The 14,622-nt window shown below is 42.1% G+C and overlaps 2 protein-coding genes across 3 annotated transcripts in view; one reads left to right on the forward strand and one right to left on the reverse strand.

Annotated features, from left to right (window-relative positions):
* Window positions 1-6,150, reverse strand: part of znf330 (zinc finger protein 330) — a 9,831-nt gene extending 3,681 nt beyond the window's left edge. Inside the window, exons 1-9 of the mRNA XM_015371577.1 lie at window positions 6,110-6,150; window positions 5,684-5,827; window positions 5,587-5,606; window positions 5,426-5,496; window positions 3,258-3,334; window positions 1,858-1,984; window positions 1,672-1,776; window positions 1,533-1,579; window positions 294-411 (exon numbers count right to left, since the gene is read on the reverse strand). Coding sequence (XP_015227063.1) covers window positions 294-411; window positions 1,533-1,579; window positions 1,672-1,776; window positions 1,858-1,984; window positions 3,258-3,334; window positions 5,426-5,496; window positions 5,587-5,606; window positions 5,684-5,803 — 685 coding nt within the window. The 5' untranslated portion in view covers window positions 5,804-5,827; window positions 6,110-6,150. The remainder of the gene's footprint in view (window positions 1-293; window positions 412-1,532; window positions 1,580-1,671; window positions 1,777-1,857; window positions 1,985-3,257; window positions 3,335-5,425; window positions 5,497-5,586; window positions 5,607-5,683; window positions 5,828-6,109) is intronic.
* A 4,525-nt stretch (window positions 6,151-10,675) lies between these two features.
* rnf150 (ring finger protein 150) overlaps window positions 10,676-14,622 on the forward strand; it is an 11,318-nt gene continuing 7,371 nt past the window's right edge. The window contains exons 1-2 of one of the 2 annotated variants that reach the window (XM_015371596.1): window positions 10,676-11,356; window positions 13,896-14,146. In XM_015371596.1, coding sequence (XP_015227082.1) covers window positions 10,918-11,356; window positions 13,896-14,146 — 690 coding nt within the window. In that variant the 5' untranslated portion in view covers window positions 10,676-10,917. The remainder of the gene's footprint in view (window positions 11,357-13,895; window positions 14,147-14,622) is intronic. The other variant, XM_015371598.1, reaches the window with a different exon arrangement.

A 14,622-nucleotide genomic window follows, 5' to 3' on the forward strand; every position in this document is an offset into this window, starting at 1 on the left:
TGAAATTTGAAAGCCACTTGCCCAAAGGGATAGGTGTGACAAAACACGGCCAATATAGCAGATATTGCTATTTTAAAGCCCCCAAAATCCCATATTGGTCTAGTTAACATTACTGAAGCTGAACTGATGGAGAAGCAAAATGGTTCTTTGCATTTGGGTTTAGACTGCAGGACTATTTCCTGGCGACTTGGTCCAAATGCCCAGATCTGTGCAGACCTTTATGAGAAAGAACCATCCCAACAGAATATTTGTTTCATTTTCCCAGTTTGCTGCAGGAACAGGAAGCAACTCACTGGACATGCTGAGGTCTTTGGTCTCCTGGGTCTCATGGCCGCACTTGGGACACGGCAGAGCTTTGCCCTTCTCCTGCTTGAAGACCTTGCTCTTTGCGTGGTCGTCACAGTAACAGGCCTGCAGACACAATGGAAACAGCTCCGTCAGAGGGTTCTGGTCCGAACTACTCTACTGGTCTTCAACTGGCAGAAGCCAGAGAGATGTTCAAGTCAGTTGGTTTCATTTTACCAGCCTGGCTAAAGAGACGAGAAGGAATGCAGATAGAACAGGTTTACTGCGGTTCTATTTTTAGATTTAGACTTTAGATTCAGAGATCAATCAGAAGAACATCAACCGTTTCATAAACATCAGAAAAGTTTTCAGCCCCAACGGATAAGATCAGCTTCCTCTAATCCGCTCCACTTCCTGTAAACACTTATAGTGGCGCCTCAGTCACTCCAGGACGCTGCAACCGTTACCATGCAACCAGCGACCAGGACCAGATAAGCCCTTCACTGCCATAATGACCATATGCCCTGTGTAGTCCTGGGGTTCAGGCCTGCCTGATCTGCCTGTCTTTACTCTCAGAAGCTTCCACACCTTTAATCCTCTCCAACATGATGAAGAGGCTTCAGAGGGACTCTGCTTCTGAGTTCTCCTCCTGTCACTTATGTGAACCTGACACCTGGAGCAGCTGGATCATAAGGGCTGAAGGCTTCAGCTGCACGACCTTTGGATCTGATGTCTTCCTGCTCTGGGTGTTGTTGATCAACCAGGCCCCAGCAGCAGCTCTTATGTAAACCATAAACAGCCAGTCTGAGATTCCTTGAAGTGATACGGTTCCCATGCAGCTGTTACTGTAATGTCAGCTGTTCCTCATTTGGTCACTCTAGAAACTGGAAGTAGAACGTATTCCAGGGACAGCAGCAGGTAGAAGAAAACAGCTGTAACAGCTGCAGCTCTGAGGATCTTGGTTTTAAGTCACAGGACGACCGGACCCTGGTTAGGTCTGACCTAACAACAACAAAGGCTTATTTTTAGCAGGAGGACAGACAGGTTTCCTGGTAGTAGCACGTCTAGTTTGATCTGATCTTCCCTTGCAGCTTCTTAAAGATTCAGTTTCATTCGTCTGCACTTCCTAAAATGGAACAAACTAAAACAAAAAGGAAAAAAGTGTCCTTCATTACAGCAGCTGCAGCAGTGGGGCTGGTCTCTGTGTGATGCTAGCCAATGGGATCAGAGAGTTTGATGTTTCTCACCTTACAGCGCAGACATGAGTGCTGTCCCAGCCTGTTACAGGAAACACCTAGAACCAAACAGAGATGCATCAGTTCCCACTCCTCAGATTAAACCAGATACAGTCTCCTTTCCTTCAACGCTTCAGTCCACATGACTCACATTTAAAGGTTTCTGCCTGCAGGACCTGACAGCTGGCCTGGTGCTCAAACTGATCGTCTTCACACAAGAAATTCTGACAGAAGGAGCAGCGGAAAATGCGACCTCCTGCGAAGGAAGCAGAGGGTTTATGTGATTTAAACTCAGCAGGAAAAGGAGGGGAGGGGGATGGTGGAGTGGATGTCTCACCGTGGTCCCAGACGCCACGCTCGCACTCGATGCAGTCGGCGTCGGCCAGAGGACAGGAGCAGGCGTGGGTGCTCAGACATTTTCTACCATGGCAGACCCAGGCTTCACAGAAGTCACACACTGCCCCCTAGTGGGCAGACAAGAAAAATGAGCTTGGCCAGCTTTAAGATGCTTTCCACCTAACCTCTGGTGGACCTCATCTACTTCCATACTTAAATGTCAGACACATTATTTCCACAGATACATTGAGAACATTTTCATTTAGTGTCAGTCTATAGACTAATGATCAAACCATGAACTGATTTTAGATTAAGTCAGATTTTAGTCAGCATAAATCCTGCTTGACTAAACAAACAAAAACAAAAAAAGAATTATTACAATCCAAAACCTGAACATTTCTTCTCTACATTTAACCCTTTCAGTACCAGAAGCAGTAAAAGTTTTTTCAAAATGGCCGCTCTGATTGTTGGTTGTCTTTATTTCAGCAAAGTAACTAGAATCAGACATGCAGACCTCTGCAAAGAGTGTGTGGGAACAGTTAGAGTCAGATTAGGTTGGTTTTGTGGGGCTTATATTTTTGAAACTTAGCACAGAAAAAGAACGGGATTATAGTTGTAAAGCTGGGCGTACACCGTGCGATTTTCCAGTCGTGCGAAAATCTTTCGATCGGGCCGACTTTCAGCCTGATCGTGAGTCGTGTAGTGTTCAGGGGGTCACGAAAGGTGATCAGCCTCTCACGACCAACTCCCGACCAGAAATCGTTAGGTCAGTAGAAAATCAAACAACCGGGCGCATGTGCAAACAAGGATTCTTCTTTTTATCCTTCTCAGATGTAAACACAGCAGCGTGGCAGGGATGCAATGAGCGAAATGCAGTTCTTTCTGTAAAATTGACAGACCGTAGCAGCCATGTTTGCTCAGCCATGTCTTTGTCCAAATACGTTTTTGCCTTTTCTTTTTAGGGCTTTCAGCACAAAAATGCACAAATTGCCAAGGCAGAGCGTTTCACTATAGTGAGCTTTATATTCCTCTTCTACTCATTTGGCTTCTGGATAGACGAGTCAGAACAGCTCCATCTTACTGCGGAGTTGAGTCCGACGTGGTTTTTAGTTGTGCAGTGTGAGCAGGTAGATCGAATGAGAGCGTCGGGCTGAAAATAAATCGTGAGCTGTGAACTCACACTGTACGACGAAACCCTGCGGTTAGTCGTACAGTGTGAGCAGCAGCTGCGTGCAACGACTGAAAAAATAAAATCGCTCAGTGATCTTTATCAAATTTTAATCATCACCACTTTGATGGTTGATATAACAGACTACAGCCATGTGTTTAGAATAAACTAGTAGAACAACATAGACAAAAAGTGGACACCTAGGCAACCATGTTGTTCCGATCCCTACTCACCACCATGGCCATCCCCGTGCTGTGGATCCCTGGATGCTTGATGACACAATCTGAAGCCTTCATGCACTTGGTTTTACCTATAGAAAAAAAAAAAAAAAAAAAGAAAACTATGACCAGGATCTTATATCTCAATCTGCAGGTTTACTAGTGGTTCTTATAGCTTCTAAAATAGAAAGGGAGGTAGATCTTTCAATTTGTCAGGCTCCTCTCCTGTGGAGCCGACTATCAGTTTTTGACGTTTAAGCAAGATTCCAATATCAGTGAAGTGGGGGGAATATCTGATAGTAAAATGTAATTAGCACGCAGAACAATGGTGAGAAGTTTGGCATCATTGCAAGACCAAGCAAACCTGCTGCTCCGTGATCAGCGGAAAAAGGTAAACAGCTCCAAACAGTGGTGAATATTGTAAGTGCAGTTTAATATAATCCAAGTATGTGAATAGTTCCATCTGAAATTAATGAAAAGAGTTGCTTTGTAATCCAGTCAGATACGTGGCAGATAATGTTTGGTTTATTAAAAGGTTTTATCCGTCCCTGTACAAATGGGTCAGACTGACATATAAGCTCAGGTTCTAATATCTCTGCAGTGTGGGGACTACAAATCTGATGTTCTAGGTAGCAGTACTGCTGCTCCTTGTAAATTTAATTAGCACACATAACAGTAGTGAGAAGTTTGGCATCCATTCTTTGCCTGCTTTGTGTTTCAACAATCACTGTTGCCAGGCGACAGAGCGTAAGCTGAGTAAAGGCTGATTTATACTCAGAAAAAAGGTTGTCTGCATGTGTGTCGCAGTGAAAGCAGACACTCAGGTGCACCTCTCCAAAATTGTAGGTGACCGCAGACATCCGCTCTACACTATGCGTATTTCCTGTTTGGTTCCTTCCCGGCTTGTTTTGTTTGTATGACCGCCATTGTGGAAAAAAACTTGTGAAGATGGGCCAGCTAGAAGAGCGAGGAGCGCGAGAACGCTGGGACCCTTTTTCCAACTGGATCCCCGCTCTTTTTCGACCTCATGTTCCTCCGTTGTCACACAAACTTGCCCCCACTTCCTCACCGCCTCGGCCATATCTAGACCCACAGCTAGTTCCTGATTGTCCCTCTTGTGTTTTAGCGTGGAATAAAATAACATAGACCATGTTTTAATATTAGGCATCAAACAAAAATATCTGCAATAAGCTCACTGCGACACACTGCTGTGGGAGCATAACCAGCCCTTAACGGGTGTTGAAGGCTGGACCTGTTTTAATCCATATTTTCCCGGCCCTCAAAGGATCATGTCCAGGTAGACCGGGTCCTTGGAGGATGGAGCCTCTGAAATCGAACTCATCCCATCTCAGCCCCCTGCAGGGATCTGGAGGCCTACTGGTGTGCAGTGGTGTCTAAAGTACACACAATTGTTACTTAAGTAGATGTATAGATACTGCAGTCTAAAAACACTCTGGTAACATTTAAACTATCAACTTGACCTCTTCACTAAAGTAAAAGTGAAAAACTATGTGCTACAAAAACTACTTAAAGTATAAAAGTAGAAAGTAACCTAAAAAACAAAAACAGCCAGATGCCACTATGTGAATTGAAAGCTACATTTTTCGACTATTTCGAAAAAATTCTTTGAAATAAGACCAAGGATAATGGAGGTCTTGTTGGTCTCCATCTCCCGATACGCTCTCGTCTGTGTCCGACCTTTCAGACATTTCAACATCTTTTTCTGAATCCTACATTGTAGCATGGCATAGGCAATTCACCTTTGCAGTTTGAAGAACACCTGCTTGCTTCTGATGATTTCCTTTAGCTAACCAATGAGTGTTTGCGTTCTATGACTCATCCAATTACACTGGTTTTCACTAGATGTGGATGGAGCCAATGATCTGCATTAGATGGCGCACATGACTGGAAATAAAGATTTATAAACATTAAACTGAAGCCAAGAGTAACGAGTAACGTTTGTTTTAAAAATGTAAAAAAAAATAGAAAGTAAAGACACTTGTGTAAAAATGTAATGAGTAGAAGTCAGAAGTAGAAAGAAAAATAAGTAAAGGAGCAAAGTATAGATACCTAAAAAGTGTACTTAAGTGTACTTGACACCTCTGCTGGTGTGTGAGCATGAAATGCTTCCTTAACTGGGATTTTTTTTTTTTTTTTTTTGTAGGAAGCTTCAGGATACTCACCACACTGGGCACAGACAGGCAGCTTCTGTACAGAGTTACAGAAATAGCAGAATGCTCTGTTCTTCTGCTTTCTATCAGAAAATCAACAGAAACAATTTAACTTTCCACACATCACCTCAGTGTGAATGAGGAGAGTCTACTTCAAGAACACATTTGCTTACCTCTGACATTTGTCACAATCCTGCAGAAGCACAACAGAGGATTATTATGTCGCACTGACAGTGTTGGTGCTGAATCCAGCAGCTAAATGTTACTGACCATGTTGACGTTGCAGGGGTGTTTGGCCACATCCACGTGCTCCCTGTTGGCCCGGTTCTGTTTCTCTCGCTCTTTTCGGTTCTCCGCCTTTTTTCTGGCTCCGGTTTTCTTTTTGGGCATCTTTCTTCTTTATTCTTTCGCCTCCTGGGAAACAAATCGGTTAAAAACAGTTTCGGTCACGATTTTCATATTACAGAACAGTCGGCATCGTGACGTTTTCTACCCTTTATGAGGATAAACCGTTTGGTCATGGATAACTTTGACAGGAGCTGGAAAGTTTATAGAGATATTCGCTTAAAAATAGAAACGAATGAGCCGACATTAGACTATGATCCGTTTGCTTTAATATTTACGCTCATAGAACCCGAACCAGGCAGGTTAAGTCAAAGTTTTATTTCAAATGTCAAATATCAAAATTTTTTTTACCTTTCCCTGCGAATAAAACGGTCCTTGTCCGTCCCTAAATGGTGTCCGTGGAAAAGCAATACTAAAATTGGGTTCCGGAAGTGGGAAGTTGTTCCTGGTTTCATTAGCGCCACCAGCTGGTATGGAGTGTAGATGGAAATGAGAACAACACACACGCCAGTTTTGTGTTTGTGATTTATGGGGACAATTATTTGACTTCCATTCATTTCCATGGCTTAACCCTAAGCTAAACTGAATCCATACTTTGGTCATAAAGTCCTTCCAATTTAAGGCTGGTTGTTTCCATGCCAAGTAGAGAACCTTTCCTCATCGGGATCAGTCATTGGTCTCCACAAGTATACAGTTAAAAAAAAAACTCCCACAGAGTTGAAAATAACTTTTTCAGATAACATTTGTTCCTACTCAAAATTGGTGTAAAATTTGCTCTATAGCAAGTGCCAAATTTTCAGTTAATTTAACAAATTTTGGTTTATAAAATCAAGACCTCTCACAGACTCATTAGTAATCAACACCATTGTTACGTCAACCAGGCTTGTTTGGTGGGGGTAACATTAAAGCAGACCAGACAAGGATTTTCTTTAAAATAAAAATTTAATTTATTAAATTATACTAAAGAAACAAAAAGCTGAGAAAGGGATAAATAAAATGGAGAATAGAAAATGGCTTAATGCAAAACCAATAGCTAAACAGAAATAGGCAAATGCAAACAAACCTAACAAAACCCAACCATAGGATAGGATACAAACCAAACGGGGTTCTAAGGAGGTAAGAGGGAGAAGCCTCTTGTCTGCTGCTTGTATGACAGCCTTTAAAGCAGACAAGCACCAATTAGGGCAAAATGGAACACCTGCAGAAGGCCTGCATCCAGAACCCTGCAAGGAAAGGGGAGAAAACCACTGCACCCGTAACGCCATATAGTGTAAAAGTTACAATGCATGGCGTGCTATTAAAATTTTTGTCTATTCTTTACACACAAACTCTAGTACTTGAGAGACAATGACTACAACAAGTAACTCATTCACCAAACCCCTAAATAAAAAAACAAAAAAAAACAACAATAATCCACTGGATGTTGTTTCCAAGTTTAAAGACGTTTCGCTTCCCATCCAGGAAGCTTTTTTAATTCAGAAAGTTAGAAACAGGGTTGAGTTTTAGGCTTTATAGAGTGGACAAAAAACAAAGCCTTGTTTTGGCCTAGAAAACATGCAAATTGAAGCGGACGAACAGGTCGGCCCCTTTGGAATGGGCAGTCGTTTCGGTTAGAAAACAAACCCCTAAATCATTAGCAGTAAAGGGCCCATCTGGTCCTGATGGCTCCCAGGCTCCACGTTGGTTGCATGGTAATAGTTATTCCAAAAAATTAAAAACAATCCACTGGACTTGGTTTTCGAGTTTGAAGACGTTTCTCTTTCCATCCAGGAAGCTTTTTCAACTCCAAATGTCAGCAACAGCGGTGGCCCCCCACTCGCCAGTGTGAATTGTAGTAGCATCATTTTATCATTTCATCCCATTATACACAGCCAGTGACATAACATTAAAAAACACACAATAAACTAAGATATGAGTAGGTCTTTACTTAAGTCTGTATGATTTCTACAGGCAGGTTAACCACAAAAGTAGATTCAACCCTGAAATTATGACTTTTAGTTTCAGTGTGCCGCCCCCAAGATTTTTCGGTCCCATCTGGCCGCCCCTATGAAACATTTCTGGAGGCGCCACTGTCCACATCACATGCAATGTCCTCTTGTCCAAGGCACCGGGGAAAATATCTCCTGCACAATAACCCCACATGCCGCCTCCATTGCCTGTGAAAGGGCTATGCATTGAAGGTGGTTACGGTCATAGACCTTCCAGCGCCAGAGAAGAACGCCCCAGTCAGATTAAAGAATGGAGAGGAAGGTTGAGTGCAGGGAAGAGCGGGGAACTGTGAACCAGTTGCAGACCAAAGCGGTCCTGTGGCTTATTTATAGTGCTTGGGCTGATTGCAAACTGAACTATTTATCTAAAACAGTTTTTACATGTGACAGTGTGCCAGACAGTTGGCAACATGTAAATAATATCCATATATGTGTACAGTGTTGCTAGGAGTGAGCTGATTATTTGGAAATTGGGTGTAAAGCGGCAAGTTGTTTTTACAGTTCCGCAAAAAGAATGGTTTGTACCGACAGTTTTGCAAAGTGTGCGTTACAAATTTGCAAACCAAGTGCAAAGCAGTGTTTGTGCTATTAGTTTTGCAAATTTGGGGAGTGGTTTTTCTATAAGTATTAATCGTTTTAGAAACTGGTGAGGTATTCTTTCAGAACATGTCATACAATCAAGAAAAACATTAATTCAACTTAACAGTTGAACAAATTTGCACTTAGTATAGTTGTAAATACTCTATTTAGAGTACAATAGGTTGACTCTGAAATTTTAACATATCACGTATCAGTGACTGAGGATTGGTTTGAGGTTTTGCAGATTGTATGTTGCTGAAAAGTGTTTGTTTGGCCAAAAGGCTGTGATTTCCGACTGTGTGGTTAAAGGAAAAAAAAAAGTGGTTGCAAGAATGGAGTTTGGTGTTCTAGTAATTGTGAAAAACCATAGTAACAACTAGAAATAAACAGCATTTTTTTTATTTTGCTTCATATCTTCACACAGTATCTGGCCAGTTTTCTGCCTGGCTCTGCTTTACCATGAGCACAGTGTGTGAGAAACTGTCCTATTTTTTTTTTTTTTCTAAGTAAACCAGGGCAGATCAGGGTGTGATGCAGAAGCAGCCATGTCTGGCATATGCAGGGTTTCACTCAAACTCATTGTGGAAGGCAGATTCAGAGCAGACAGAGCTCGGGAGCAAGAAATAAACCAGAGGGTTAACCAAAGTCCATATTCACTCTGATTTGATTAGATTGTTGTTGTTTTTCATGGGGGTTAAACTGGGTATTGATCAAATAAATGTTAAATGTCCTTTTCTTTACATCATCCTTATTCTGTTTTTTGCTCTTGTTCCTTCATTTCTACAGTTTGATTATCAGCGGGTTTGAAGACAACACTGTGAAATACAAAAAAAAGATGCAGATTCCCCCCCTCTGTGGATCAAACAGTTTAACCCCTTTTCTGCTTATTTGTAAAAACAATAGGAAAATATTTCTTCTTCTACTTGTTCTGAAACCTGAGTCGTTCAGAGTCAACATAATCAATAACAAACTAAAAAGTTGATTTTTTTTTTTTTGATTTTTCCAGTTAAATATCTGCAGATCTCTGGTCTCCTTGTTGCTAATTTATCTTAAACTTTTCTGCCCAGAATCAGCACACAAATAGACCGCAGTTATTTGTTGTATTTTATGAAAATTGCCTTAAATCACTTTTATTTAAAAAAAATTGTTATAAAAACAAAAAAAGGAGAAATGCAACAAGAAAAAGCTATTATATATATATATATATATATATAATAATAACAAAATAACAAAAGCAATTTCAAACGTTAAGTGCATTTGAATGCAGCATTTCTTTATTGGCCCACAGCTCCAGAACAGCTGAATTTTCCTCCTCATAAACGGAACCACAGCAAATTAATGCTGGTTAATCATAAAAGGGTCTGGTTTTCCTTTGATCTTTTGCACATAAACACGAGGCGCCGGCGGCACCTTGGCCAAGGTCACGTGTCAAGGATCAGCCAGCCGTTCGGTGGGAATTCTGCTTCTGATTCAAGAGCCGGATCGTTTGGTTCAACTGAACTGAATCAGTTCTTTTTCTGCTCTAAGAAAACTTTTCACTGAGGCAGTCTCCATGATGTCAGGGCAGGTTCTAACATAAATAATGGTAACAGGAAAACTTCTTCCCTTCCCATTGTAGTAACACAGTAACAGAAAACTTCAGGTGGATCCTTTTAAATTCAATCATTTTACAAATTAGGCTGAATTAAACTTAAATCCAAGACTTAAAAGCTGATTATCTCAACATACTGGAGTATTTTATTAAAACTAATCCATCCAGATCAAGTCGCCCTAGATAGTTTTGGTCCTTTGGGACAGATGTACAGGGGCTGAGCTAGATGGGGGGCCAGAGGTGGCCATGGCCACCCTTAGCCAATCATTGGCCACCCCTACCATGTTTCCCCCTCTAATACAGACGGTGGCAGCAGTAATACTCTCAAGTGGAATAATCACAACACTTTAAATTTTTCATATATTAACATTTAGCCTACATGAAAACAAAAACACTGTGGTTAATTATGCACATCCACTATATAGGCTACTATCATTAAAGACAATAAGTACAGAATTCATGCTCTTTTCAGAACTACTTTTTGTGTTTTATGGGGTAGAGAGAAAATTATTTCTCTCTGCAAGTCATCTGGGAGTATTCAGTGAAATAATAGATAACTATTTTAATATCGCCCCAGAACTCAAACTTGAAATATACTATATATATTATCTAGGAAGATGTTTAGGATATTTTGTCTTTATTTGGAAAATATGAACGTGGTTGTGCTCATTAATTTTCATATTGCAATAGTGTAGATTGACCCTGAGGTTCTGGTGCCTATCCACCAGAACAGAAATGTCTGGCTACGCCTCTGGGAAATGTTTTCTATCTTTGTTCAGATGTTCAGAAGTACCCCCAGGGTGATGGTTTGACTGGATGGATAGTGAAGGACCCCATGATGGTCCACAGAGCTGCTAATTATGTGATGGAAAGGAGCAGTGCGGTTCCGGTTCTTGTCAGTGATCCAGCTCGTAGAGCCGGCTCGGTCAGCAGAGTCCCTCGGTCCACCTGATGATCCCCCTTCAGCTCAGCTCTCCGTCCATCTGTCCACCAGCCGAACCATGGCTCCGTCCCTCCTCCGGACCTGCTGCGGGTTGATTCCGGTGACCGGGCTGCTGTCCTTCTGGTGCGCCCAGCTGCTCCACCTGGAGCCCGCGGTGGGAGAGAAGGAGGACTGGTTCCCCGCCGCGGTCAACATCACCTACCTGGACCCGGTCAGCCTGCAGGTGCGGGCGGAGAGCAGCGCGTGCGGTCGGTACGGGGAGAACTCGCCCAAGAGAGAAGTCAGAGGTCGGGTTGTGGTCCCCGTCCCCCCGCAGGACAGACAGGGGTGCGACCCGAATGTCCGGTTCCCCCCGGTCCAGAACCCCACCTGGGTGGCTCTGCTGGCTGCAGGGAACTGCTCCTTCAGGGAGAAGATCCGCAACGCAGCCAGGAACAACGCCTCTGGGGTGGTGATCTACAACAGAACCAACCACACCTTCAGCATGAAGCACTCAGGTCAGAGGAACTGGTCTGGGTGGACCAGATCTACTCCATGACAGCAGTGATCCTGCAGGAGGTGCTGGATCTGAGCAGGGGCGGAGCTAGATGGGGGACCAGAGGTGGCCATGGCCACCTTTAGCCAATCATTGGCCACCCCTACCTGCCGTAATACTCTCAAGTGGAATATTGAAAACATTTACATTTTTCATATATTAACATTTACTTGACAACAAAAACACTGGTTAATTATGCACATCAATAAACTATTATTAAAGATGATAAGAATAGATTTAATGCTCTGTTTAGAGCTACATTTGTTATTTTATATGTGATAAAGAGAAAATGATTCATCTCTGCAAGTCATCTAGGAGTCTTCAGTGAAATCAACTATTTTAATATCGCCCCAGAACTCAAACCTGAAAGAATTGTATCCTCTATACCTTTTATCTAGGAAGATGTTTAAATATATGCATCTAATTCCGTAAAAATTCAAAAAATATCCACTGGACTTGGTTTTCAAGATTTGAAGACGTTTCGCCACCTCTCCAGGAAGCTTTCTCAATTCAAATGTCTGGATCCGCAGTGAGTTTAAGTCTTATATAGACAACGCCTTGTATCGCTTGGAAACATGCAATGGTAACCGATGAATGGGTCGTTAGTTCCATTCATCAGCATATATGCATCTAATTTTTAGCAAAAGCTGTAGGAAAGGATATTTTGTCTTTATTTGGAAAATATTGACGTGGTTGCGCTCATTAATTTTCCTTTTGGAACAGTGTAGATTGACCCTGAGGTTCTGGCCCCTATCCACTTTTGGCCCCCCCTCAGTGTACATTGGTTATTGCCTGGCCACCCTTATAAAGAATTTCTGGCTACGCCTCTGGATCTGAGGTCTCAGAGTCCTGATTGATTCTGGATGAAGAACATCTCAAGGGCGGTTCTACAAAATGTTCGGGGGGCTGAAACCAGTTCAGGCTCAGTCTCTACTTGTCCCAGTGAACAGAGGCGTAGCTAGAAAATCTTTATAAGGGTGGCCAGGCAATAACCATCGTACACTGAGGGGTGGCACCAGAACCTCACGGTCAATTTACACTGTTCCAACAGGAAAATTAATTTTCAAAACATCCATATTTAAACTATACTCTCCTACAGCCTTTGCTAACAAACAGATGCATATATTTAAACATCCGTAATTTCTAGATAAAAGGTAAAGTGAATAAAATTCTTTCAGTTTTGAGTTTTGGGGCGAAAAATCTTTTCCTATTGTCATTACTTACCTACTATCAGTAAATATTCTGCATAAAATTGATATTTACAAGCACTAATGTCTACATAAATTGATTATTTGATAAGTTTTTATTAAAATAGACTCCTAGATGACTTGCAGAGACACATTATTTTATCTTTACCACATATAAAACAAAATTACTTCTGAAAATAGCATGCATTCTGTACTTATCATCTTTAATGTTAGTATATTGATGTGTATAATTAACCACCAAAAATTTTAATGTTTTGAATATTCCACTTGAGTGTATTACTGCTGCCACCTGTATTAGAGGGGGGGAAAATGCTAGGGGTGGCCAATGATTGCCTAAGGGTGGCCATGGCCACCCCTGGCCCCCCATCTAGCTCCGCCCCTGCCAGTGAACCAGCAAGAAAACAACACAATGATCCAAATTAATCGATGAAGAGGAGCAGATTTTCCAATTTAAACATCTGGTTCAACATGATATATGAAAAATGATCTTTAATTATTGCTGGATGGCTGAGAGAAAAACTTTACCCAAGAAAACATAAGAACTATTTAATTCCAGTATATGACTGTGACTATTTTGCTGTGTACAGTATTTTCTTCTGTTTTTGAATAAAATACCAACTTTGAAATGTCAGCAGGATATTCTATATGATGGAATCCCTGCTGCCACACTTTGGTTTATATTCAAACTCTGAAGCAGTAGAGCAGCCAGAAAACATCATACCTCCACCACCGTGCTCAGATATAGGTGGGATATTCTTTGCCCTGCGGGGTTTACAGTAAACACTTCACAAAGAATTTTTCTTTTCTGCTTCAGCTGTTTTTATAATTTCTTAAAAGGTTCAGAGATGTCCACTCGGTCCCACTGCTCAGAGAGAGAGAAACAAAACAATAACATTTGGAGGTTTTTTTATTCCTATTGTAGACAGAATTTACAAATAAACAACATATAATGTGACTCATATGGACCCATCAGGGCTACGTCTGACTCAAATATGGTTTCCACTCTTGGTCTCTGAGCAAGACCCTTGACCCCACACTGCTCCCCGGGCGCCTCACGGTGGCAGCCCACTGCTCCCTAAGGGGGAGGGGTTAAATGCAAAATTTCTCCAATGTGAAATCAATAAAGTTCAATTATAATTAGTATTATTTGGAAAATCTGATGCAAAGATGGATAGAGTTGAGAGTGTGATCTATGGAGTCAGAAAGGAGTCAAAATGATTGTAGATTTGAATGTGATGCCTGGAGTTTCCCTGCTGTGCTCCGTGACCCTGTTCTGTCTGCTGTGTGGATCAGGTACAGGTGACATCGTGGCCATCATGATCCCCGCACCTAAAGGTCAGGAACTCCTGACTTTGCTGGAGCGGCGCTTTGTGGTGATGATGCACATCAGTGTGGGAACCGGCAACCTGCAGAAACATGTGAGCGCAACCTCTGTGGTTTTCGTCTCCATCTCCTTCATCATCCTCATGATCATCTCACTGGCCTGGCTGCTGTTCTACTACATCCAGAGGTTCCGCTACGCTAACTCAGCAGAACGCAACCAGGTAACGCCAGAAGCTCTGAGCTACGTTCTGAGTCACTGCTGTTGTCTGATTGGTCCTAGCAATGCTGACCTGAAAGGCTATGAGGAACAATTTGGTTCCTTCATCAAAACGGAAATGCAAGCTCCTTACCGTTTTTCGCCGGCCCACTTATGGACCCCCCAGATAAAAATAATAGAAGCACAGTGAAACACGTGCGTCTCAAATGTGAAAGACGAATACACAATCTATTTTCAAGCATCACACGTTCTATTTTAAAACATCCAGACCCGTCAGCTTGTAGAGCTTTCTGCTTTTTATCCCGAATCTTCTCCGCTCCAACTTTCTTCTTTTTGCTGACTCTTTCCATGATTATTAGTCCATCCACTGAATTAAAGTATAACCGCATCCGCAGCATCCGTATTCCCATGGACCAGTACCGCTCACCACATCAGCAAGGTTGCCGGAAGTCACTGACTCACGTTTTCCAGCCCAAAAGA

This window comes from Cyprinodon variegatus, unplaced genomic scaffold (assembly GCF_000732505.1).
Source record: "Cyprinodon variegatus isolate N-32 unplaced genomic scaffold, C_variegatus-1.0 Scaffold61, whole genome shotgun sequence".
NCBI classification, from domain to species: Eukaryota; Metazoa; Chordata; class Actinopteri; order Cyprinodontiformes; family Cyprinodontidae; genus Cyprinodon; species Cyprinodon variegatus.